Genomic DNA, 25,000 nt, shown 5'->3' with positions numbered 1-25,000 from the left:
TATTCCCTTAAGTTCTAGCCTGAGGGGTCTAGGGGCCCCTCAGGTCCTAAAAGTAAACAGGGGGCCCCCAGGGGGCCCCCGCCTCACTTCCTTACCAGCTGTACCTCTAGGGGGCCCCGGGGGTCCCCCTTCCTTCTCCTGCCTTCACCTGTACCCCCTGGGTCTTTGGGGCCCCCGATGGGTTTCGCTAGCAGCTGCTGAAGCAGCAGCAGCAGCAGCAGCAGCAGCAGCAGCAGCAGCAGCAGCGGTTCCATGCTCGTGTGCGCTAGGAGCCGCAGCAGCAGCAGCAGCAGCAGCAGCAGCAGCAGCAGCATCCTGTAGTGCTGCTCCTGCTTCTATTCACTCCTTTCTTTCCAGTAAACCCTTTTGAGTTATTGTCTTAAAACCCCTCCCTTTTATTTGCTTTGAACTTTTCCGCAGCAATTCCCTAAGATGCAAAGTACCCCAAATGGGGCCCCTCATGGGGCCCCCAATGGGGCCCCTCATGGGGGCCCCAATGGGGCCCCCAATGGGGCCCCCAATGGGGCCCCCAGGGGGGCCCCCAGCTCCGTCGGCGCCGCCAATGGGGCCCCTATAGAGGCGCCTCTGGAGGCCCCTGTAGGTTTTTCCAACGGGGGCCCCAGTGGGGCCCCCCTGGGGGCCCCCGGGGGGGCCCCCGGGGGGGCCCCCATGGGGGCCCCCGGGGGGCCCCCCTTGGGGGCCCCTGGGGGGGCCCCCCAGGGTCGCGCCCCGCAGCTAGTTCGACTTTACGATGGCTCGCAAAAGTGGGCCTGGAACCCTTACGCTGGGGGCCTCGGGTGCAGCAGCGTGTTGGGGGGCCCCCCCCTGGGTACTGCGTTTTTGGGGGGGGCCCCCCTGGGGGCCCCCCCCCTGGGGGGCCCCAAGGGGGCCCCCAAGGGGGCCCCCAGCGAGGTGGAAAGGCTGCAAAGTCTGTACCGAGATGAAGTGAGTTTGCTGCAGATGGACCACGAGCTGCTGCTGTATGACTTGAGTAGTTTTAAGGAAATGATGGCGGAGTACCAAGAAGGGGAGGGGGCCCCCCTGGCTGCAACTTTGCCAGATGAACTGCTGGAAATAAAGAAAGGACTGGACTTGAGAATTGAACAGTTCAAAGACGACTGCGGGCGGTGCGAGCGGCTGCAGCAGCAGCTGCAGCTGGAAATAGACAAGGGGCCCCCCCTGGGGCGGGGGGGCCCCCCGGGGGGCCCCCTGGGGGGCCCCCTAGCAGCAACTCCAGAAGCTGTTGCTGCTAACTGTTTGCTGCTGAAAAAAGCCAAAGACCAAAAAAGACTTATTGCCATGCTGCAGCGGGACTTGGAAGAAAGACTTTATGAGCGGGAGTTGGCGGAGCAGCACTTGAAGAAGCTGCGGCGAGCAGCAGACCATTTGCTGCTGCTGCAGCCGGCCCACTGGGGGGGGGGCCCCCGGGGGGCCCCCAGGGGCGGGGCCCCCCCGGCCCAGGGGCCCCCCACGCTGCACCAGAGACAAAAACTTGTCCCAGAATTCAAGTCCAAGTGGCTGCAGCAAATAAGATTTGCCCGAGAGCCTTTGCCCAGAGTACCCAGCAGAGAGCCTCCTATTCCTGCTGCTACAGTTTCCCCCAAAAAGAAGCCAGCAGCAGCAGCAGCAGCAGCAGCAGCAGCAGCAGCAGCAGCAGCAGCAGGCACTGGGGAGCTCGCGAGGAGGCTCAGCCGCGCAGACAGAAAGCCCAGCGCAGAAGCAGCAGCAGCAGCAGCAGAGGCGCTGGGGGCCCCCGCAGCAGCAGCAGCAGCAGCAGAAGAGGGGCTGCTGCCTCGTGTCTTTCGCTCCATCTGGAGGTCTTCGGAGCCTTCTGCTGCAGCAGCAGACGACGCCAAGCCAGCAGCAGCAGCAGCAGCAGCAGCAGCAAGCCCCCGGCGAAGCAGCACCGCCACCGCGCTGCAGCGGTGGGTCTCGGGGCCCCTGAGCCTCGTTATCTCTGGGGAAGGGGGGCCCCCCAAGGACAAAAGCGACAAAGCAGCAGCAGCAGCAGCAGCAGCAGCAGCAGCAGCAGCAGCAGCAGCAGACAAAGACAGCAGCAGGGGCCCCCAAACACTACCCAGAAGCAGCAGCAGGGCCTCTCTGGCTAGGGGCCCCTTTCGCACTTTGTTGTCTCCTCGAGGGTCTACAGAAAGTGTCATTTTAAGGCACGGATCCCGTACCCTAGCTTCCCCCAGAAAGGCCATTGAGGGGCCCCCCCTCTCCCCCCGCCTGTCTCGCAGCAGCAGCGTGGACACTGTGGCCCCAATCCACAAGCAGCTAACGAGGACGCTGCAGTCCCCGCGGGGTGAAGCAGCAGCAGCAGCAGCAGCAGCAGCAGCAGCAGCAGCAGCAGCAGCAGCAGAGGGGCCCCTGGCGAGGAAGGGGACCCGCACGCTGCTGTCTCCAAGAGATGCAGCAGCAGCAGTAGAAAGGTTCGGTTCTCGTACCCTTTTGTCCCCAAGGCTGGGGGGGGGGCCCCCGGGGGGCCCCCCTAATAGGGCCCCCAGCCTTAGGGGCCCCGTACTTTCAAGGAAAGAAAGCGCAGCTTTCTTGTCTTAACTGCTTCCTAAAGATGCAAGTTGCTGCTGCTGCTGCTGCTGCTGCTGCTGCTGCTGCTGCTGCATTGCTGCTGTTGCTGCTGCTGCTGCGCACCTGGTGCTGATTTTGCTGCTGGCGAGAGCCACAGCAAAAGCAGCAGCAGCTGCTGCTGGCAGCTGCTTCTAGTCGTAGTCCGGTTCTCTTCGCACAGGACTAAACCCTAAACCCTAAACCCTAAACCCTAAACCCTAAACCCTAAACCCTAAACATTAGGCCGCAGGGCAGTAGCTAGAGAGATTAGGGAGACACAATTTAGTCGGACGGAGTCAAGACGCAGCAGCAGGCTGTTGCCTGCGCACCAGCAGCAGCAGCAGCAGCAGCTGCTGCTGCTGCTGCTGCTGCTGTGGGGCCCCTCGGTGCCTTTTAGGGGCCTCCACACGCCAACTGTGGGGCCCCCCAAAGGGCTGCAGAAGGGCAATAGCTGCTGCAGCAGCTGAAGCAGCAGCTGCTGCAGAAGGGCAATAGCTGCTGCAGCAGCTGGAGCAGCAGCTGCTGCAGAAGGGCAATAGCTGCTGCAGCAGCTGGAGCAGCAGCTGCTGCAGCAGGCCCCCCAAAGGGCTGCAGAAGGGCAATAGCTGCTGCAGCAGCTGGAGCAGCAGCTGCTGCTGCCAAAGGGCGACAAACAGCAGCAGCCGGATGTTCCCAGGGGTCTTCTTGCTGCTGCTTGAGAACCTCAGCTAGCAGCAGCAGTATCCGCAGAAGCAGCAGCAGCAGCAGCAGCAGCTGCTGCAGCTGCTGCTGCTGCTGCCTGTTTCTTGATTTTCTTCCTGAAGGACCTTTTCCGGCTGAAGGCGGCGGCGACGGAGCGCGGCTGCTGCTGCTGCTGCTCCCCGCCGCCGCCGCCGCCGCCGCCGCTGCTGCTGCTGCTGCTGCTGCTGCTGCTGCTGCTGCTGGCAGCAGCAGGGGGGCCCCCAATGGCAGCCACCAGCTGCTGCTGCTGCGGCCCAAAGTATGAAAGGGCCCTCCCGGGGGCCCCCCCGCGGGCCACGCGGCCCACGCGGTGTAAATGGCTGACAGCAGACAGCGCAAAGTCGAACTCCACCACCGCCCCCAAACCCCACAAGTCCAGGCCCCTTGCTGCTGCGTCAGTGCTCACCAGCACTGCTGCTGCTGCTGCTGCTGCTGCTGCTGCTGCTGCTGCTGCTGGGGCTGCTGCTGCTGGGGCTGCTGCTGCTGGGGCTGCTGGCGGTGCTGCTGGGGATGCTGCTGGGGATGCTGCTGGGGATGCCGCTGCTGGGGATGCTGCTGCTGATGCTGCTGCTGTTGCTGCTGCTGGTGCTGCTGCTGCTGCTGCTGGCGCTGCTGCTGCTGCTGCTGGTGCTGCTGCTGCTGCTGGCGAGGCTGAAGGCGACGCGTCGCAGAACTTCTTGAGGACTTTTGCGCGAGCGAGGGGAGCGAGCTGCGCGGTGAAGAGAAGCACTTCTCGCTGCTGCTGCTGCTGCTGCTGCTGCTGCTGCTGCTGCTGCAGCTTTTGCTGCAGCAGCTCCGCGACGCGCTTGGCAGTTGCTGCAGTGTTGCAGAACACCAGGGTCTTGAGGCCCCTCAGGGGCCCCTCAAGGGCCCCCAGCAGCAGCAAAACTCTTTCTTCTAATGTGGCTTCTGCTGCAACAGCAACAAACTCCTGCAGCAAACCTCTGCAGTGGCAGTGCAGCAGCTCAGACTCCACAAAGTACATATTCGGAAACAGCCGCTCCACCAGGCCCCGGAGGCCCCCCTGGGGGCCTCTCCTCTTCAGAGCTGCTGTCGCGGGGGGCCCCCCGGGGGGCCCCCTGGGGGCCCCCCGAAGCGCCTCCCTCCCCGGGGGCCCCCCCAGGGGCCCCCGTTGACTCGGGGGCCTCCTTTTGGCCGGGGGGCCCCCTGGGGGCCCCCGCGCTGCTGCTGCTGTCGCCGGGGGCCCCCCGGGGGCCCCCCGGGGCCCCCGAGGAGGGCAGCGTTGCTGCTGCTAAGACGTACTGCGTGGGGCCCCTCCCGAGTCTTCTTTTTTGTTTATCTGCTGCTCTGAACTTCTCCAATAATCCCAAAATGCTGCTTCTAAACCCTCCCTCCAGCAGCATGTCTGCTTCGTCCAGCACCAGCGTTTCTGCTGCAGCAAAAAGCCCTTTTTCTTTTGCTGCTGCAGCAGCAAACGCATGCGGCGTCGAAACCAGCAGCGCGGGGCACCCGCCGGCCCCGGGGGGCCCCCCGGGGGCCCCCAGCGGGGGGCCCCCCGGGGGGCCCCCCCGGGGGGCCCCCCGGGGGCCCTCCTGGGATAGGGCCAACTGGAAAAAGTACCCAGCAGCAAACCTGCTGCAGCAGGAGACAGCAGCGGAGTCTTTTGGAGAAGTCTGCGGCACCAGCCAAAGACTTGAAGGGCCAGTTCTCTTGTGGGGACAAGAACAACAGCAACTGGGTACTTCCTTGCTGCTGCTGCTGCTGCTGCTGCTGCTGCTGCTGCTGCTGCTGGGGGCGAGGGCTGAGCGCGGGCCGCGGCGCGGGCCGCGGCGGCCTGCTGCTGCTGCAGCAGCAGCTGCTGCTGCTGCTGCTGCTGCTGCAGCACGAGCAGCCGCTGCACCAGGGCCACCACGTAAGCCAAAGTCTTGCCGCTGCCAGTCTCTGCTGCTATGCAGAGACTTCGGCCCTGCAGCAGCAGCGGCAGCGCAGCAGCTTGCGTGCTGCTGCTGCAGCGAATGCCCCACTGCTGCAGCGCCTGCTGCAGCGAAGGCAGCAGCCCCAGGGGCCCGAAGCTGGCCGTCGCAAACCCCTGCTGCTGCTGCTGCTGCTGCTGCAGGCGCTGCTGCTGCTGCTGCTGCGGTTGCTGCTGCAGGGGCTGCTGCAGGGGCTGCTGCAGCGCCTGCTGCGGCTGCTGCTGCTGCTCTTGCTGCTGCGCGGCAGCAGCGCTGCAGCAGCAGCGGGAGGCCCCAGGGCCCCCACTCCGCCACAGGGGCCCCCCTCGGGGGGCAGCAAAAGCAGCACTGGGGGGCCCCCCCTTGCCTGTGTGGGGCCCCCAAGATCCCAGGGGCCCAGAGGGGTAGCAGCAGCGAAGGGGGGCCCCCCCCGAGGGCCTGCAGCTGCTGCAGCAGCAGCTGCTGCAGCAGCAGCTGAAGACAAGAACAGCTACAAGGCACAAGGCCAGCGGGGGGCCCCCCAGGGTCCTGGGGGCCCCCCTTGCATGCAGCCTAGAGGGCCCAACCATGCTGGGGGGCCCCTCCAGAGGGCCTCCTGGGGGGCCCCCAAACTGTTCCTCGGGGCCTCCCTGCAACTAGGGGCCCCCCAGGACCATCTTTTAAATTAATTAATTAAATAAACATCTTATTTGACAATTCAACTGCAGCCTTGCTCCTGGGGGCCCCCGAGGCCCTGGGGGCCCCCCTGGGGGCCCCCCTGGGGGCCCCCCAGGGGGGCCCCCCATGCTCTTCCTGGGACCCCCAGGGGGCCCCCAGGGGAGCCCCTACGGGGCCCCCTTGCCATCCTTTGCTACTTATTTTTAAAATATAATTTAAAAATGCTTTTATTTAATTATTTTTCCATTATTTGCCACTAAAATGGAAACAGTTCTTCCTGGGGGCCCCGGGGGCCCCAGGGGGCCCCACTGAGGTGTGTAGACAGCCCAGAATCAGGTGTACATACACCTAGAGTTTTTTTGTTCTTTTGCTCTTTCGACGGCTCCAAATGCATTTATTGACAGAAATAAAGAAATAAATAAACAAATAAATCAATTAATTCACAATAAATAGGAAAAAAATGAAAAATAAATGAATAAATAAACATATAAATGTATATTCGAAACGGCACAGGCCCCCCTGGCCCTCCCCCGCTGCGAGTTTGCTGCATTTGCTGCCAGCAAAAGGCCCTACGGCCTTTCGGGGGCCCCCCGGGGGGCCCCCAGGGGGCCCCCTGGGGGCCCCCCGGGGGCCCTTTTGGGGGCCCCCGGGGGCTCCTTGGGGGCCCCTTGGGGCCCCCGGTGGGGCTGGGGGAGCCTTTAGATCGGCCCTGGTATTTAACTCAAGTAAGGATTTGCTTTTAAATAACAAATGCCCTTTTTGGAGATCCAGGGGGCCCCATGAGAGCTGCCAGCAGAAGCGGGGGGCCCTAGGGTTTAGGGTTTAGGGTTTAGGGTTTAGGGTTTAGGGTTTAGGCAGGCGACTGCGGAGGAAGCGCTCTCTGCTGCGGCTGTCACCCAGTGCTTCCCACTCCTCGACTGTCAGGCGCAGCAGCCGCCACCTGCAGGCAGGCGCCGCAAACCCTAAACCCTAAACCCTAAACCCTAAACCCTAAACCCTAATGCTGCTGCAGCGCAGCAGTGGCAGATAGAGACACAAACTTACCCCTCCAGCTGCAGCAGCAGCTGCCGCAGAACTCGCCAGGGCACTAGGGCCTCTGTGGGGGCCCCGGCAGAGTCGCGGAAGAAGTCTGAGGCCCCACAGACCTGCAGCAGCAGCAGCAGCAGCAGCAGCAGCAGCAGCAGCAGCAGCGGCATGAGCACCATTTTGTGCTGCTGCGCAGCAGAAAATAGCAGCAGCAACCAGCCCAGACCAACACTCAGGGGCCCCACCTCCACAGCAGCCTGTGGGGCCCCACAAACTGCAAAGGGTATACTGTAGGGGCCCCCAAAGAGGGGCCCCCGGAGCTGCAGGGGGGCCCCCTGGGGGCCCCTGAGGGCCTGCAGCGCAGCAGCAACTTGTGCATGCACTGCTGCCTTCCTGCCCTGTTTCATTATTAAAACCGACAACAAAGCGTTGCCTTCTAGAGCACCGTGCTGCTGCTGCTGCTGCTGCTGCTGCTGCTGCTGCTGCTGCTGCTGCTGAAGCAAGGCCCAGACTTCCCGCGCTGCAGCAGGCAGCGACTCCCCCTCAACGCGCAGCAGACTCCTCAGGCAGCAGGCAAAGATCCTCAGCACTTCCCCCCCACTGCTGCTGCTGCTGCTGCTGCTGCTGCTGTTGCTGCTGCTGCTGCTGCTGCTGCTGCTGCTGGGGCTCAAGATGGCCTGCAGAGAGCTTTTGTGGGGCGAGAATTGGGGCAGCAGCAAACCGACGGCGCGGCTTTGCGCAGCAGCAGCTGCTGGGTCGCAGCACCAGAGGCAGAGGGCAGCAGCTAGCTGCACCAGCTGCTGCAGCCGCTGCTGCAGCTTCTGCTGCTGCTGCTGCTGCTGCTGCTGCTGCTGCTGCTGCTGGTACTGCAGGGAAGCGAAGAGCAGCTGCAGCACTTCTGTTGCTGCTGCTCGCACTTGGTCACTGGCTGAGGTGCACGTACAGCCCAAGCGCGTGACAGCAGCAGCAGCTGCTGCTGCTGTTTCTAGCGGCAGGTGCTGCAGCACTATGCAGCTTGCTGGGCTAGCCGGCGTTGCTGCTGCTGCTGCTGCTGCTGCTGCTGCTGCTGTGTCCCCCGCTGAGCTTCTGCCGCCCTGCAGCACCAGGGACAGCTGCTGCAGCACAGGCAGCAGCAAAGCCTCCTCTCTGCACTGCCCTGCAGCCCACAGCTGCAGCAGCCGAGTCAGTGCTGCTGCTGCAGCAATGCCGCCATCTGCTGGGGCCAATGCATGCATCTGCTGCAGCAGCAAAGGGCCTGTGTCCTGCAGCAGCCGCAAACTCTGCTGCACAAAGCCCCCACCAGCTCGCAGCTGCTGCTGCTGCTGCTGTTGCTGCTGCTGCTGTTGCTGCTGCTGTTGCTGCTGCTGTTGCTGCTGCTGTTGCTGCTGTTCCTGCCGCTGCTGTTTCTCCTGTTTTTGCTGCTGCTGTTGCTGCTGCTGCTGGGGCGGCAGCTGCTGCTGGAGCTGCGGCTGCTGCTCCGCCTCAGCTTCCTCCTGCAGCGACTGCTGCAGCTGCAGCAGCAGCAAAGGTGGAAGCTGCTGCAGCTGCCGCAGCTTTGGGGCGAAACGCACGTACAGCTCGAGGGCCTCCACAGCAGCAAAAGGGCAGCAGCGCAGCAGCTTCCAGCGCAAGTGGAAAGCTAGCTGCCGCAGCAGCAGCGTGGTCCCGCTTGCTGCTGCAGTGTGCGGGTGCTGCAGCAGGCAGCGCAGACACCGGGAAATGTCCGCCACACTGTAGGAGTGGCAGCGGGTGTAGAAGCCCTCAAGCAGCTGCTGCAGCAGCAGCACTTGCTGCTGCTGCTGCTGCTGCTGCTCGCTGGGGGGCAGCAGCTCCCCAGAGACCGCAGGGGAGAAGCACTCAAGCAGCAGCAAAGACTGCGAGGGATCCCAGGCAGCAGAAGCAGCTGCAGCAGGAGCTGCAGCAGCAAACGCAAGCAGCACAGCAGCACAGCAGTGGGGCTTTAATCAGCAGCTCCAGACTAAGACCTAATTTGCTGCAGCTCACCTTTTTGCTGCTGCAGCAGCAGGGAAGCTAGCGAAGATAGAAGGGCTGCTCTTGCGCCGCTCTCTAAAGCCTTGCTGCTGCTGCTGCTGCTGCTGCTGCTGCTGCTGGTGCGAGACGAAGGGGAGGCAGCAAGCCGCAGCAGGGCTCGGCAGAGAGTGAAGATGTCTTTGTTGCCAAGACGAGGCAGCTGCTGCTCACACCGCGCCAGCAGCAGCGGCAGCAGCGGCAGGCGAGCAGCAGCAGCAGCAGGTGCAGCAGCAGCAGCAGCAGGTGCAGCAGCAGCAGCAAGGCCCTGCGGCAGCAGCCCCCCACCAGCAGCAGCAGCAATGCCGCGAACGATGCAGCTTCCTGTTAAGCTGGGGTCCCCCGGAGGCGGCAGGTCCCTGAGAACCTGCAGCGCTGACGGCAGCTGCTGCTGCTGCTGCTGCAGCAGCTGCAGCAGCAGCAGCTCTTGCTGCTGCTCCTTCCCAGGTGAGGGACTTAGTGCTGACACCAGCAAACCCTCCACCGCCAGCAGCAGCCCTTCCCATTTGCTGCTGCGGCCATCCGAAGGCAGCAAAAGGGATAGCAAAGAAACCCAAAGCGACATCACTTGCTGCAGCAGCAGCAGCAGCAGCAGCAGCAGCAGCAGCAGCAGTTATATCATGCCTGACGGCCTTGCCTCAAGCATTTAGCCCTGAGCCCTGAACCCCAAACCCTAGGCCCTAAACCCTGAACCCCAAACAATAAGCCCTAAACTCTTAACCCCAAACCCTAAACCCTAAACCCTAAACCCTAAACCCTAAACCCTAAACCCTACCTGAGCCGTCATTTCGAAATCTGAAGGCTTCCAGGCGCGGAGGTCTCCCCTCGCAGCTGCTTCTGCCAGGATGTTGGCAGCAGCAGCTTTTCCTTTCTGCTGCTGCTGCTGCTGCTGCTGCTGCTGCTGCTGCTGCTGCTGCAGCCGACGCGCCAAGCTGCTGGTAAGCTGCTGCGCGAGCTGCTGAAGCAGCTGCTGCGCCAATGCATGCAGCGGCAAGGGGCTGCAGCAGCAAATGCGGTGTGCATCTGCTGCTGCAGCAGCAAGCTGCTTGACATCCCAAGTGGCCACCCACTTGGGGGCTCCGCGCAGCAAGCCCGCAGCAGCAGCAAGCTGCTGCTGCTGCTGCTGCCGCCGTCGCTGCTGCTGCTGCAGCAGACACTCCAAAGACCACAAACGAGGCAGCGCCCCAAGAAGAGCCAGTGTGTCTTTGCTGTTGCATTGCTGCAGCACGCGGTTGAGCTGTACATACACTGCAGGCAGCAAATCTGCTGCTGCAGCACGCAACGCAGCAGCAGCAGGAGCAGCAGCAGGCGCAGCAGCAGCAGCAGCTGCTGCTGCTGCTGACGCATTTGAGGTCTCGCTGGACCGCAGCACACCGGCGTCTCCTCCAGCTTGCCCTGAGCCGTTCCCTGATGCAGCAGCTGCTGCTGCTGCTGTTGCTGCTGCCGCTGCTCTGCCTGAATCTCCTGCTGCTGCTGCTGCTGCTGCTGCTGCTGCTGCTGGCTCAGGCGTGCCACAAAGCCGCGCCAGAGAGGACAGCAGCAAAGCGATGTCTCTGGCTGCAAAGGCCTCAGCTTGAGCAGCAGAGTTTCTTAAGGCGACCAGCAGCAGCTGATGCACCTGCTGCAGCAAGTTCCTGAGCAGCAGTTGCTGCTGCTGCCGCTTCTGCTGCTGCTGCTGCTGCTGCTGCTGCTGCGGCACCCGGGCCAGCTGCTGCAGCTGAGCTTCGCATTCAGCCGCCAGCAGACTCACGTCCTGGAAAGACACAGAGACAGAAAGGCCACAAGAAAAGGCTGCTGCTGCAGCAGCAGCAGCAGCAGCTGCTGCTGCTGCTGCTGCTGCTGCTGCTGCTGCTGCTGCTGCTGCTGCTGCTGCTGCTGCTGCTGCTGCTGCTGTGCTGCGCTGCTGCGAGCCACAGCTACTGTCGCATGCAGCAGCCCGCAAGTGGAGACAGCAGAAAAGGCCCCCAGCACTGCTGGGAGTCTCTGCAGCAGCAGCAGCCACCAGGCCGCGAACGGCAGCAAAAGCTGCTGCTGCTGCTGCTGCTGCTGCTGCTGCTGCTGCGCGAGGAGGAAGGCCTGGACTTGCTGCTGAAAAGCAGCAAACGCAGCAGCAAGTGCTGTCAAGTCCTTCGGATTTGCTTCGAGTGCAACAAAGTTGGGGAGACACCTCAGAGCAGCAGAAAGGAGACACTCGGAAGGAGACAGCCCCACACGCGACAGCGAACTCAGCAGAATCAGCAGCGCTGCAGCAGCAGCAGCAGCAGCAGCAGCAGCAGCAGCAGCAAGAGACGCACACACACACACACGAGAGCTCCGCGTTGGGGCAGCCGCTGCGGGCAGCAGCGCCAGGCGCTGCAGGTTAAACGGCAGCAAAAGCAGCAGCAGCAGTAGCAGCAGCAGCAGCAGCGGCAGCAGCAGCAATTTCTCCAGCAGCAGCAGCAGCAACAGCAGCAGCAGCAACAGCTCAGCAACAGCAGCGCCAGGCGCTGCAGGTGAAACGGCAGCAAAAGCAGCAGCAGCAGTAGCAGCAGCAGCAGTAGCAGCAGCAGCAGCAGCGGCAGCAGCGGCAATTTCAGCAGCAGCAGCAGCAGCAACAGCAGCAGCAGCAACAGCTCAGCAACAGCAGCGCCAGGCGCTGCAGGTGAAACGGCAGCAAAAGCAGCAGCAGCAGTAGCAGCAGCAGCAGCAGCGGCAGCAGCAGCAATTTCAGCAACAGCAGCAGCAGCAACAGCAGCAGCAGATATACCCTGCGCTGCTCCCTACAGCGCCTAGCTTGCCCGCCTCAGGTCCTCAGCCCACCGCCCTAGCCCTTGGACTCAACCCTAAACCCTAAACCCTAAACCCTAAACCCTAAACCCTAAACCCTTACTTTTTGGGGGCGCGTCTGCGCAGCAGCCGTCGGCCTTGCGGCTCAAGTTGCTGATGATCTTTAGGGCTTTTTCTTTGTCTCCTTTTTGCTGCTGGTTTGCTGCAGCTGCTGGAGTGTCTCCTTTTTTGTTTTTGCTTTTGAATTTTCCTGCTGCTGCAGCAGCAGCAGCAGCAGCAGCAGCAGCGTCTCTGCTGCAGCAGCTGCTGCTGCCTCGCCGCGGCCGCAGGTACTGAGCCATCAGGCTGAGGCAGTGCGAGACTTCAATGGGCCGCGCTGCAGCTTCCTAAGCAGCCACAAGGAGACAAAAACCCTAAACCCTAAACCCTAAACCCTAAACCCTAAACCCTAAACCCTAAACCCTACCCCTGGACGCCAAGCGCCCAAGTTCTGGAATCTCAAGAGGCCACAGCCCTCAGCGGCTTCTCCTTTAGAGGCAGTCCATAGAAAACTAATTATCTTTAGTGTCTCAAGGGTTTAGGGTTTAGGGTTTAGGGTTTAGGGTTTAGGGTTTAGCTGACCGTGGCTGCTTCCACTGAGGAGAGAAAACCCTCGTGGTCTCCTGCGCGCAGCTGCCTCTTAGCGAGTCGACAGAGAAGTTGTGAAACGTGGCTCACGCTGCCCTTCGGCTTCTTGCTGCTGCTGCTGCTGCTGCTGCTGCTGCTGCTGCTGCTGCTGCTGCTGCTGGGCTTAGGGGGAGGGCCTACAAGGCGCAGCTTGGGGAGGCCCAGGGCTCTCCGGGGAGAGCGGCGGACAAAGACGCTGGCTTGCTGCTGCTGCAGCAGCGAGAAGGACACCTGACCCTTGCTGCTGCTGCTGCTGCTGCTGCTGCTGCTGCTGCTGCTGCTGCTGCTGCTGCTGCTGCTGAAGGCAGCAGCAGCATAGGGCAAAGATGCTCTGTGCCGCGATGCCTTCAGCATGCAGCTGCAGCAGGGGCCACCGGGAAGCAATGGGGGGCCCCCCAAGAGGGCCCTCATTGCGATATAGGGTTTAGGGTTTAGGGTTTAGGGTTTAGGGTTTGAGATCTAGGGTTTGGAAATATATAATTAAAAATCCTTAAAAGCGTCAAAAAAATCTCTACTGAGTCCTAAACAATGAAGAAGGTGTAAAGTGTGAAGTATGAAGGCCATGGACCCTAAACCCTAAACACCAGACCCTAAACCCTAAACCCTAAACCCTAAACCCTAAACCCTAAACCCTAGGCACAGCATTTGTCCTGGAATTTACCGATCCAGCATTTAAAATTGAAACGCAAATTAAAAAAGAATTATCTTTAAGAAATAAAAGGTCCAGCATTTGCAAGGGGCTCCCTGGGGGGCCCCCAGTGGTCTGTTGGGGCCCCCGGGGGGCCCCCTGTGGGGCCCCCGGGGGCCTCTAGAGGCCCCGGGGCCCCCTGGGGGCCCCCACACTACTTAACTGCTGCTAGTTAATGTTTTAAAAATGAAAATAAAAAGAATAAAAAGGCATTTTCCTTCTTTGCTGCTCTTGTTGCTTCTCAGTGGCCACCTGTGTTGCCGCCAGCTAGCTAGCCAGCTAGCTAGCCAGTTGGCTGTGTGGCTAGCTAGCCAGCAAGCTAGCCAGCAAGCGAGCCAGCTAGCCAGCAAGCTAGCCAGCTAGCTAGCCAGCAAGCTAGCCAGCTAGCTAGCCAGCTAGCTAGCTAGCTAGCTAGCTAGCTAGCTAGCTAGCTGGCTAGCCACATAGCCAGCCTCTTACCTGGCCAGCCAGCTAGGAAGCTAGCTACCGAGTTGTCTAGCCATCTAACTGGCTAGCTAGCTAGCCAGCTAGCCAGCGAGCCGTTTAGCTAGCTAGCCAATTAGCCAGCTAGCTGGGAATCCAGCTAGATAGCTGGCTAGCTAGCTAGCTGGCCAGCCAGTCAACAGCGCAAACCCCGTGCTGCTTGGAAGCTAGCTAGCTAGCTCTTCAGGAGGCAAGCTGAGGTGTACGTACACCTGAATGCAGGCAAGCTGAGGTGTACGTACACCTGGATGCTGTGCATGCACGTGCGCATACACCTCAGAAGTCTTTTAGAACACTTTATTATTAACAAATTATGGCCCCACACTGCAGCAGCAGCAGCAGCTACTGCAGCAGCAGCAGCAGCGGGCTTCCGCCATTTGCTGCTGCAGCGTCTCAAATAGCTCCACGACGAGCTCCTGCTGCTGCTACTGCTGCTGCTGCTGCTGCTGCTGCTGCTGTTGCTGCTGCATGCATGCATGCACAGTGGGGAAGCAGTTTGCCCAGAGTCCCAAAGGCCCTAAAAGTGTTTTTAAAAAATAAAATTAGACCTTATGCCAACTGCTTGCTAGCCACAAACCCTAAACCCTAGACCTAAACCCTCAAAGCTAAACCCTAAACCCTCAACGCTAAACCCTAAACCCTCGGCAAGCCCACACCAACCCTTGCATGCACCCCACAGACCCAGCCCGTAGCCCCTGCCTCTACAGGGGGCCCCACAGGGGCCCCACAGGGGCCCCCAAAAGGGCCCCACAGGGGCCCCCAAAAAAGCCCCACAGGGGCCCCCAAAAGGGCCCCACAGGGGCCCCCAAAAAGGCCCCACAGGGGCCCCCAAAAAGGCCCCACAGAGGACCCTAAAAGGGCCCCACAGGGGCCCCCTGTGCCATCTGGGGCCCCACAGGGCAATAAGATTTCTCTGAGACTTTAAATGCCAAGGAGGCCCTCAAAGGTCTTATTTTTAGGGGCCCCTAAAGGGCCCCCAAGCGTTTCCAAGGGGTCCTAGGGGGCCCCCAAGGGGCCCCTCTCAGGGGGCCCCCAAGGGCCCCGATAGGGGGCCCCCTAGAGGCCCCCAGGGGGGCCCCTGATTTAAAGGTCTTTGGGGGCCCCTAGAAACCCCTAAGAGGTCTCACAATTGTTTGGCTAGCTCGAAGAGCTGTTTAGCTTCTTTTGTTGAAGGGTAAGGCAATAGACGCGCTGGCTAGCTAGCCAGCTAGCTGCTAGCTAGCCAGCTAGCTGCTCCGCTAGCTAGCCAGCTAGCCGCCTGGCTAGCTAGCCAGCTAGCTGCTTCTCTAGCTAGCCAGCTAGCTGGCTAGCTAGCCACTAGCTGGCTAGCTAACTAGCTGGCTAGCTAGCTAGCTAGCAGCTAGCTAGCTGTCCAGCTAGCTGGCTAGCCAGCCACTAGCTGGCTAGCTAGCTAGGTGGCTAGCTAGCTAGCTAGCAGCCAGCTAGCTGTCCAGCTAGCTGGCTAGCTAGCCACTAGCTGGCTAGCTAGCTAGCTAGCTAGCTAGCTAGCTAGCTGGCTAGCTAGCTAGCTAACTAGGCGAAGTAGGTGGGCCTGCCCTTGTAGGTGTCGAGGGCGTCGAGCTGGTCGTCAGTGAAAGCCGCGCGGTGGGAAAACTCCCAACCCTCTTGGTGAGTTCTGAAGAACTCCTGCAGGCACTTCTCCACTTCCCGCTGCGCAGCCAAACCCTAAACCCTAAACCCTAAACCCTAAACCCTAAACCCTAAACCCTAAGCCCGAGGCCCTGGGAGCTAGGTCCTGGGCATTGGAACCTTGGGGTCCTCCCTCGGGTTTAAGGGGAGAGAGGCGCCTTTGTGCATGTGGTGGGTCGCAAGCTTGCATACAGCGCCAAACCCTAAACCCTAAACCCTAAACCCTAAACCCTAAACCCTAATTCAACGGCCATGTAGCAGGCCCTGAACCCTAGTCCCCAAACCCTAATACGTAAATCCTAGCCCCTCACCCGAAAGTCACTGCCCCGCTGCGAGCGCCACGCCAGCCCTTCAGCCCAGCCCCCAAACCCCAAACCCTAAACCCTAAACCCTAAACCCTAAACCCTAAACCCTCACCCGGATGTTGTCTGGCTGCGTGGAGTTCGCGTAAAGGGCGAGGGCTGTGATGGTTTCTGGCAGCCACTTGGGGACAGAATAAGGAGAAGTTGCAATGAGAGAAACCAGCCCAGCCACGCCCCCCAGGGGCCTGCACCAGCTGGGCGCGTTGCTGCTGCTGCTGCTGCTGCTGCTGCTGCTGCTGCTGCTGCTGCTTTTGCTGGGGCGGGGGCGGCGCACTGCGGGGCCCGCGAGAGACAAAAAGACTTTGGAGTAAAACCTGCGGCATCAAAAGGCAAAGGAGACGCAGCAGCAGCAGCAGCAGCAGCAGCAGCAGAGCCAGAGTAAAAGAAAGAAGCAAAAAGAAACAAAAAAAAGGAAAAAAAGAAAAGAAAAAAAAGAAAACAAAAAGAGACACAAAAAGATATAATCGCCTGCAGCCAGCAGCAGCAGGAAGCCAGCAGCCACGGGAACGAGCTAGGAGAGGCAGCAGCAGAAAAAGAGAAGCAAAATAAGGGAGGGAAAGAAGCTGCAGCAGCAGCTGCTGCTGCCGTTGCAGCTGCAGCAGCAGCAGCAGCAGCTGCTGCTGCTGCAACCCCCTCAGCTGAAGTTCCCCAAAAGGCACCCGGGAAGAGCCGCAGCAGCAGCAAAGTGAGTCATCAGCAGCAGCCGCGCAAGGACGCCGCCTCAGCAGCAGCAGCAGCAGCAGCAACAGCAGCAGCAGCAGCAGCAGCAGCAGCAGCAGCACGGACCTGCAGTCGGCGTCGGAGGCGGAGAGCAGCAAAGGAGTGAAGCAGCTTTTGCCAGCTGTACGTACACCTGCTTCGCCGTCCGCCAGGGCCTCGAGGGCCCCCCAGAGGGCCTCGCGGTAGGCCCAGTCGCCGCAGAGCAAGAAGCGGTGCTGCGTGACGTCCAGCTGCAGCAGCAGCAGCAGCAGCAGCAGCAGCAGCAGCAGCAGCAGCAGCGGCGGCGGCGGCAGGGAAGGCGGCGGCAGCGCAGGGGCACACGCAGCAGCACGCAAGCGTCAGAAGAAACGCAGGAAGAACGGCACAGCCAGCAGCTGCGGCTACATAGCTAGCAGCAGCAGCAGCAGCAGCAGCAGCAGCAGCAGCAGCAGCAGCAGCAGCAGCAACTGCAGCAGCAGGGACTGTACCTCTAGCAGCGCAGGGACGAGGGCCCTGACCTTCCACGAGGGGTGCCTCATGTAGGAGACGAGAGCTGCGACGAAGTCCCTTTGCTGCTGCAGGAGGCTCTTGCCTTGCTGCTGCTGCTGCTGCTGCTGCTGCTGCTGCTGCTGCCACAGCTGCAGCACGTCGGAGAGCAGCTGGCGCTGCTGCGTGGCGAGGCAGCAGAAGTGCGCCGCATGCACCGCGTGGCTGCTGATGTCGCAGTCGGGGTGTTTGCTGGCAGCAAGCACCAGCGCGAGCAGCACCCCCTCCTGCTGCTGCTGCTGCTGCTGCTGCTGCTGCTGCTGCTGTGGGGCCGCGAGGTGTCTGTACACCGCGAAAGAGCCGCCCCCAGCAGCGCCCAAAGAACTCAAAGTCTTCGAATCTCTTTGAGCTGCCAAAGCGGTGAGGCAGTTCAGCAGCGTCAAGGACTGACACAGAAACGGGGAGCGGCTTTTCCCCGCCTCGCGGTCTGACACGCAAACCCTAAACCCTAAACCCTAAACCCTAAACCCTAAACCCTAGGCCCTCGATGCGCGGCCACGGGCTGCTGGCTGGCGCTGGAGGGACACAGAGTCGGGGCGCCACCGATGCACCAAACGGCAGCAGGTGCACGCAGCAGCAGCAAAGGCAGCAGCAGCAGCAGCAGCAGCAGCAGCAGCAGCAAAAGAGTGCAGCAACAGGGACACACCTGCAGCAGCAGAGGACTCTCCTGCTGCTAGGGGCGCCAGCGCCGCTTTTGCCTGCTGCTGCAGGTACACCCGAAGCTGCTGCGCGTGAGCTGTGGGGTCGCAGCTGCAGCCGCAGGGGTCTGCAGCAGCAGCAGCAGCTGCTGCTGCTGCTGCTGCTGCAGCAGACTCATACCGCCCCGTGCTGAGGAGACCATCGGTCTCCTGCTGCAGCAGCTCTTCTCTGTCGCAGCCCATCACTGAAGTGACCACTAGCCTGGCCACTTCCTCTCTAACCTGCGCCCCACAGTGCATGCGCAGCTTCCAAACCCTAAACCCTAAACCCTAAACCCTAAACCCTAAACCCTAGAGCCCAGGAGCTTCGAGCTGCAGCAGCACCTGCTTGTATGGGTGGTCGAAGCAGCGCAGCACGGCCTCCTTGCCAGCTTCCAGTGTGGCAGCAGCAAAGCAGCAGCCGCAGCTGCAGCAGCAGCCCCCGTTACTGCTGCTGCAGCTGCTGCTGCTGCTGCTGCTGCTGCAGCGAGGGGCAGCAGAAAAAGTGGCGACCAGCAGCAACGCGTAGTACAGACGCAGCTGCCGCGTCAAGTCCCCAGAAGATGCTGCATCTGAATCTCCCGTGGGCACTGACTGCAGCAGCAGCACAAGCAGCAGCAGCAGCAGCAGCAATGGCAGCAGCAGCAGCAGCAGCAATGGCAGCAGCAGCGCAAGCAGCAGCGACAGCAGCAGCAGCAACTCCTCATCTGTCCTGCTCGTGTCTTCTTGCTGCATGCATGTCACTCTAATATCTTCTTTTGTATCTTTTAATCTCTTATTATCTTTATTTCTATTTATTTATTTATTTATTTATTTATTTATTTATTTATTTATTTATTTTTATTTTTATTTTTATTTTTATTTTTATTTTTCCTCACCAAAAGGGCCTCCTGCGGATTTGCTGCTTTTTGAGCATCGATGAAGAAGTTGATGAAGGGCCGCAGCCGAGCTCGCGCTGCAGCAGCAGCTGCTGCTCCCCTCAGCTGCTGCTGCTGCTGCTGCTGCTGCTGCTGCTGCTTTTGTGGCAGCAGCGGAGCAGCAGAAGGACACAGCGCAAACCTCAGGCCGTCAGCCCAGGCAGCTAAACGCTCATCATCTAGCCGGGCGAAGCTTGCCGACTGCAGCAAACCCCAAACCACAAATTAGGGTTTAGGGTTTAGGTGGGGATTATCGTCCAAGTAAGGTCTAGCTAACGCTTGAGGGTTTAGGGTTTACGTAGAGTTCACAGCCCAAGTAGATTTCAGGGTTTTGGATAGGCTTTAGGGATTAGAAGCGTTTAGGGTTTGGGTAGGGTTTAGGGTTTGGGTAGGGTTTAGGGTTTGGGTAGGGTTAAGGGTTTGGGTAGAGTTTAGGGTTTAGCCAGGATTTAGGGTTTAGGCAGGGTTTAGAGACTAGAGAGGGTTTAGGGTTTAGGGTTTAGGGTTTGGGGCATTCAAAACTTGCCATGAGGGGACACAGGATATTCCAGAGAGTCTCCCTGGCCTTCGGGTCCTCCCACTTTGCTGCTGCAGCAGGTTTCTGCTGCGGTAAAGGAAGCCCAGCAGCGTCTTGACAAACAGCAAGTTGTGCAGCGACAGCAGCCGAGAGACACGGGGGGCCCTTTGCTCGGGCCAAGTTTTATCTAGTTTGACAACAGCAGCAACAATTGGGAAGCTGCTGTCTGCTGCTGCTGCTGCTCTGCTGCTGCTGCTGCCTTCGTGGGCGCCCTGCGCCCCACGGATGCTCTCGTGGTGTATGCACACCAGCGTCGTCAGCAGCCGCCCCAAAGTGTTCGGGTCGTGCAGCCGCTGCAGCACTGCAGCACAGCAGCAGCAGCAGCAGCAGCAGCAGCAGCAGCAGCAGCAGCAGCGCAGAGCAGCAGCAGCAGCACAGAGCAGCAGCAGCAGCAGCGCACAGCAGCAGCAGAAGGCATGTCGTGGGCAAGCCCGTCGGCGCATCTACTGCTGGGCTGGTGCGCGGGCAGGCTGCGGTGTGCGTCAAGTAGGGTTTAGGGTTTAGGGTTTAGGGTTTAGGGTTTACGCTCTTGGGGCGCTGCTGCAATATTCTTTTTGAGTTGGTGCAGCAGCTGCATGAGGCCGAAGGCAGCAACGGCGTTGACCATGGGGGGCTGTTTGCTGCTGTTGGCTGCGTCCAGCAGCCACCGGCAATACAGCAGCAGCGCAGCAGCAGCAGCAGCAGCAGCAGCAGGAGTACTATACAGACACACACAGAGGGCCCCCCCCACCAGCGTAAACCGCCAATGGGGGGATAAAGTGTCTGTGGGGCCCCCGCCGCAGCGCAGCAGCAGCCGCTCCAGCGTTGGCTTCAGCAGGCCCTGACAGCAGCAGCAGCAGCAGCAGCAGCAGCAGCAGCGGAACGTGCGCGCAGGTGCCGGGCGCCCGAAGAGGCGGAAAGCAGCAGCAGCAGCACACAGCAGCAGCAGCAGCATAACAAGCGACTGCTGCTACTAGGCGTCGACCCACAGCAGCAGGCAAGCCAGCAGAAACAGCAGCAGCAGCAGCAGAAAACCCCGCAGCAGCAGCACTGCAGCAGCAACAGCACCGCAGAAACAGCAGCACCCCAGAAACAGCAGCACCGCAGAAACAGCAGCACCGCAGAAACAGCAGCACCACATCAGCAGCAGCAGCAGCAGCCCAGCAGCAGCAGCAGCAGCAGCGCAGCAGCAACAGCGCAGCAGCAGCAGCGCAGCAACAGCAGCGCAGCAGCAGCAGCAGCGCAGCAGCAGCAGCGCAGCAGCAGCAGCAGCGCAGCAGCAGCAGCACCTGGACGATGTGCTGCTGGTAGTCTTTGTGGTGGACGTCGAGGGCCTCTCTGTGGGTGAGCAGCGCGCTGGCGAAAGCAGCAAATCTTTGCTGCGGCGTCGGCTGCTGCAGCCGCAGCAGCAGAGCAGCAAGAAGACATCTGCAGCAAAAGGCCAGCAGCTGTGGGGCCCCCCACAGCCGCCGGATCATTGAGGGGGAGTTCAGCAAGTAAGCAGCGCCCGTCAGACGCGCGTGCTGCAGCGCCTCCTCGCTGCTGCTGCTGCTGCTGCTGCTGCTGCTGCTGCTGCTGCTGCTGCTCGACGGCGACAGCGGCGCCGGGAAACGCGGCGTCGCCTCCAGCGAGGACGGCAACGCGCTGCCTGCAGCAGAGGCAGCAGCAGCAGCAGCAGCAGCAGCAGCAGCAGCAGCAGCAGCAGCAGCAGCAGCAGCAGCGAGAAGCAAATGGGAATAGTGAGGATGAAAGATTAAATGAGATTCAAAAGAGAGAAAGGGGATGAAAAGACACATGCAAATGCAAATTCCAAACATAGAAACGAACGGCAGACAACTGCTGCTGCTGCTGCTGCTGCAGCTGCTGCTGCAGCCGCTGCTGTTGCGCTGCAGTGGTGTTGTGTTGTGCTGCTTCTGGTTCTGCTGCTGCTTCTTCGGGGGCGTCAACAAGTGCCGCTGCTGCTGCTTTTCCTAAGCTGCTGCTGCGGTTGCTGCAGTTGCTGCTGCTGCTGCTGCTGCTGTGGTGATTGTGTCCTTGCTGCACCTGCTGCTGCTTCTGAGGGGCTGCTGCCGCCTCCGTTGGATCCCGCTGCAGCCTGCAGCAGCAAAGAGACAACAGCAGCTTTTAACTTTTAGCCAAAATGAATAAATAAATAAAATAAAAAATAAAATAAAAAAATAAAAAAAGGAATAAAATAAAACACAAAAGAAAAAGGAGATAAAAGAAGCAGCAGCAGCTCCGCGTGCGTCTCACCTGCTGCTTGTAAGCTTCAGGCGGCAGGAGTTCCTGCAGCTTTTGCGGCTGCTTCTGCTGCTGCTGCTGCTGCTGCTGCTGCTGCTGCTGCTGCTGCGGCTGCTCCGTGCTGGCCTCCAGCATCTGCAGCGTCAGCAGCAAAATCGGGGATCGGATCCCCATGTAAACAGAAAAAGCTTCGCGTAGAATTTGCTGCGCCAGGTGGCGGGACTGAGAAGCAGCACAGCAGACACAACCCTGCTGCTGCTGCTGCTGCTGCTGCTGCTGCTGCTGCTGCTGCTGCTGCTGTGATGGGCAATTTTAAAAGCGCCAAATGAGGTAAAGAAGCAAACGAAAAAGGACCATTAAGAAAACGAGAAAAAACCATTAAGGATTAAATTAAAAGGCAATTAGGAAGACAAAAAGAGGCCATGAAAAAGACAAAAAAGACAATTAAAAAGACAAAAGGAGACAAATAAAAAGCCAATTAAGGAAACAATTAAAAGGATAATTGAAGTAATTTTAAAAAGGAAAAGAAAAAAGAAAATGAGACAAGTGAGAAGTCGAAAGGAGACAAAAAGGAGCAGCAAAAGAGCGGAAAAAGCATCAAAATGTGTCGAAAAAGTTCCAAAAAGAGTAAAAAAAGAATTTTAATAAAGCGCAAAAAGAATAAACGGAAAGCCAGTGCGAACAGCAGCAAAACGGGGAACTGCAGCAGCAAAAAATTGGAGAAAAGGGGGCGAAAAAGCTGCAAAAAGGACCTCGGCGTAGTGGTGCAGCGCGAGCTGCAGCACGAGCAGCAGCAGCTGCTGCTGCCAACCCCACACCCCCACTCGCCCGCGACGAGCAGCAACGCGGCAGCCCCACGCGCTGCAGACTCCCTGTGCCCACACGCAGCGGGGGGAGTCTTGCAGGAAGCCCGCTTCGTGCGCCCCTGCAGCAGCAGCAGCAGCAGCAGCAGCAGCAGCAGCAGCAGCAGCAGCAGCAGCGGGGGGGGGGCAGCAGCAGCAGGGGGGAGGCAGCGGCAGAAGCACACAGCACGCGAAATTTCAACGGAGGCGCTAAATCATACGCAGCAGGAGGGGATGTGGCGCTGCGGGGGAAGGCAGCCAGCAGCAGCAGCAGCAGCAGCAGCAGCAGCAGCAGCAGCAGAGGAGGTGCAGAGATAAACAGAAGCAGCCAAGTAGAAACCGAGAAGGAGAAACGGAATTAAAGGACACACGAGGAGACTGAGAGACCCAGAAGCTCGCCCCGAGATACCACAAGCACCAGCAGCAGCAGCAGCAGCAGCAGCAGCAGCAGCAGCAGCAGCAGCAGCAGCAGACCGTAGCAGGAGGAAAGGACCTCAATGCCCTCGGCCTCGAACCCGCTGCTGTGGGGCCCCCCGCCGTCTTTGCTGATTTTTCCAGCTTCGAAAATCCAGGCAGTGAAGGGCCGCAGCAGCAGCTGCCTTGCTGCTTTAAGGAAGCGCAGCTGCAGCTTGGCTTCCTCTCCCGTGTCTCCTGCTGCTGCTGCTGCTGCTGCTGCTGCTGCTGCTGCGGGGGCTGCGGCTGCTGCGATGTGCGCAGGCAGCAAAGGCCCGTCCGGCAGCGGCAGCTGCGTCTGCGCGACGAGCAGCAGCAGCGCGGCCAAGTTTTCAATGAGTGCTGCTGCTCGGAAGGGCGACACCGTGCTGCAGCTGCTGCTGCTGCTGCTGCTGCTGCTGCTGCTGCTGCTGGCGATGGGGCCTTCAGCAGCAGGCAGCTGCTCGTAAGGAGTCACAACACCCCACATTGGAATCCGCCGCGGCCTTTCATCTGGCTGCTGCGCTGCTGCTGCTTTTGCCAGCAGCCGGATAAGCTTGAGGGCCCGAGCCAGCCTCGCGCGCGTTTTGCTGCTGCTCTCCTCTGCTGCTGCTGCTGCTGCTGCTGCTGCTGCTGCTGCTGCTGCTGGCGCTGCTGCTGTGTGGGTGAGGGGGTCCTCCTGCTCGGTGAGGGGCCCCAAGAAGTCGGCGGGGAGGGCCTTGAGCTCGTCGAGGGGCCCCAGGCAGGCGGCCCAGCCTGCTGCTGCTGCTGCTGCTGCTGGTGCTGCTGCTGCTGCTGCTGCAGCAGCAGCAGCGTCCGGGTCTTTGGGGTCGGGCTGGGCGAAGGCCGTTGCTGCAGCAGCGACCTCCTCGCCGGCGATGGCTGCTGCTGCTGCTGCTTGGGCGTTAAGCGCCGCTGCTGCTGCTGCAGCGCGGTCCTGCAGCAGCGGCAGCAGCAGGAAGCGGACAGCAGCAAGGCCGTAAGCAGCAAACTGCTGCGCTGCTGCCAGCTCCTGCTGCGAAGGCACGTGCCAGGCCAGCTGCTGGGGGCCCCCCTTGACCCAAAAGGGGGCCCCCCACCGCAGCACAAACAGCTGCCGCTGCAGGGGGGCCCCCCACTCGCTGCTGCTCATGCAGCAGCAGTGAGAGAGGGCCCCCGGGTAAACTCCCACCCAAGTTTCGATGCAGCGCCGCAGCAGCTTCGCCCCCAGGCGGTAGAGCTGCTTTGTGGGGTGCTGCAGCACGGCGTGGCAGAGGGCCAGCAGCAGCTGCTGCTGCTGCAGCGCAGCAGCGCCGCAGCCCCGCATGCATGCGCTCAGCAGCCGCAGCAGCCACTCTATGCTCCGCGAAGAAGCAGCAGCTTTCAGCTGCCGCCGCGGGAACCGCACCCCGTACACGCGCACCTCCTGCTGCTGCTGCTGCTGCTGCTGCTGCTGCTGCTGCTGCTGCGGGGGCGGCAGCGGCTCGAGCAGGCGGCTCTCGACGAGCTGCAGCAGCTTGGGCAGCAGCAGCTGCGGCGCTGCAGCACCGAGAGCAGCAGCAACAACGCTGGCCAGCCGCACTGCTTCGAGATGAGTTGCTGCTGCTGCCCAAGACACAAATGTGTCTGCAAGTTTTGCTGCTGTGCTGCTGCTGACGTGGCAGAAGATGGCCTGGCTTGCTGCTCGCAGCGCCAGCGTGGTGCCCCGGTCCACGCGCCCCATCAAACCCCCGCTCTTCTCCTGCGCCGCAAACCCCAAACCCTAAACCCTAAACCCTAAACCCTAAACCCTAAACCCTAAACCCTGGGAGGCCTCCGCGGCAGCTAAAGGAGGCTGCCTTCCCGGCAGCCGCGCCGCGACGACGCGCGCCAGCGCCGCAGCAAACGCCGCAAACCCTAAACCCTCAACCCTAAACCCTAAACCCTAAACCCTAAACCCTCACGTCTGGCTTGGAGGAGACCTCCACGAGGCTCAAGATCTTTCTTAACCACTCGTGGGCCCAGTCGGGCAGCAGCGAAGAAGCTGCTGCTCGCTGCTCTATTAGCTGCCGCGCAAAAGCCACATCTGTCTTGAGTCTGCTGCCCCACGGGCGCTCAGCAGCAGCAGCAGCAGCAGCAGCAGCAGCAGCAGGCCGTGCTGCTGCTGCGGGCGCTGGAGCCTCCGACACGCACGGCACGCAGCGCCGCGGCCCGTTTGCTGCTGCTGCTGCCAGCGGCAGCACAAAGCTGCATGCATTGTCTTGGGGCTTTGCTGCTGCGTCTTCTTTGTCCAGGAAATGCGGCGGGATGGCTTCAGGGTCAGCCAGCAGCTGCAGCAGCAGCAGCAGCAGCAGCAGCAGCAGACACAGCAGCAGCGGCGCACGCAGTGGGGTGCACAAGTAGAGGCAACAGCAGGAGTGGAAACTTCCTAAGGGGTAGCAGCAGCAAAAGCAGCAGCAGCAGCTGCTGCAGCAGCAGCAGTCCTAGCCGCAGCAGCAGGAGGGCGTTTGCTGCAGGATGCAGCCCTGCCCGCAGCTGCCGCTGCTGCTGCTGCTGCTGCTGCTGCAGCCGCTGCTGCTGCTGCTCCTGCCGCTGCTACAACTGC

The 25,000-nt window shown here is 60.9% G+C and overlaps 3 protein-coding genes across 3 annotated transcripts; 1 reads left to right on the top strand and 2 right to left on the bottom strand.

Moving 5' to 3' along the window:
- Positions 1 to 432: 432 nt before the first annotated feature.
- Positions 433 to 2,559, top strand: ENH_00036610 (hypothetical protein, conserved; the record flags this gene model as incomplete). Its single annotated transcript, XM_013580459.1, has 1 exon — positions 433 to 2,559. The coding sequence occupies one exon, from the start codon at positions 433 to 435 to the stop codon at positions 2,557 to 2,559; it is 2,127 nt and encodes a 708-aa protein (XP_013435913.1).
- Positions 2,560 to 3,271: 712 nt separating this feature from the next.
- ENH_00036600 (hypothetical protein, conserved) lies at positions 3,272 to 12,755 on the bottom strand (the record flags this gene model as incomplete). Its single annotated transcript, XM_013580458.1, has 9 exons — positions 3,272 to 4,219; positions 4,272 to 4,678; positions 4,882 to 5,474; positions 6,903 to 7,003; positions 7,061 to 8,799; positions 8,889 to 9,483; positions 9,688 to 11,000; positions 11,782 to 12,064; positions 12,300 to 12,755. The coding sequence occupies 9 exons, from the start codon at positions 12,753 to 12,755 to the stop codon at positions 3,272 to 3,274; spliced, it is 6,435 nt and encodes a 2,144-aa protein (XP_013435912.1).
- A 2,293-nt stretch (positions 12,756 to 15,048) lies between these two features.
- ENH_00036590 (hypothetical protein, conserved) lies at positions 15,049 to 24,725 on the bottom strand (the record flags this gene model as incomplete). The annotated part of the gene is made up of 14 exons (XM_013580457.1): positions 15,049 to 15,186; positions 15,583 to 15,841; positions 16,314 to 16,477; positions 16,715 to 17,199; positions 17,419 to 17,692; positions 17,795 to 18,043; positions 18,328 to 18,567; positions 19,674 to 19,763; positions 20,212 to 20,570; positions 20,746 to 21,010; positions 21,176 to 21,385; positions 21,916 to 22,088; positions 22,480 to 24,157; positions 24,360 to 24,725. The coding sequence occupies 14 exons, from the start codon at positions 24,723 to 24,725 to the stop codon at positions 15,049 to 15,051; spliced, it is 4,950 nt and encodes a 1,649-aa protein (XP_013435911.1).
- Between the last annotated feature and the right edge of the window lie 275 nt (positions 24,726 to 25,000).

The sequence above is a fragment of the Eimeria necatrix genome, genomic scaffold (genome assembly GCF_000499385.1).
Source record: "Eimeria necatrix Houghton genomic scaffold, Enh_scaff269, whole genome shotgun sequence".
NCBI classification, from domain to species: Eukaryota; Apicomplexa; class Conoidasida; order Eucoccidiorida; family Eimeriidae; genus Eimeria; species Eimeria necatrix.
Note: the sequence above shows the minus strand (reverse complement) of the source record. Positions and strands in the feature narration are given on the sequence as shown.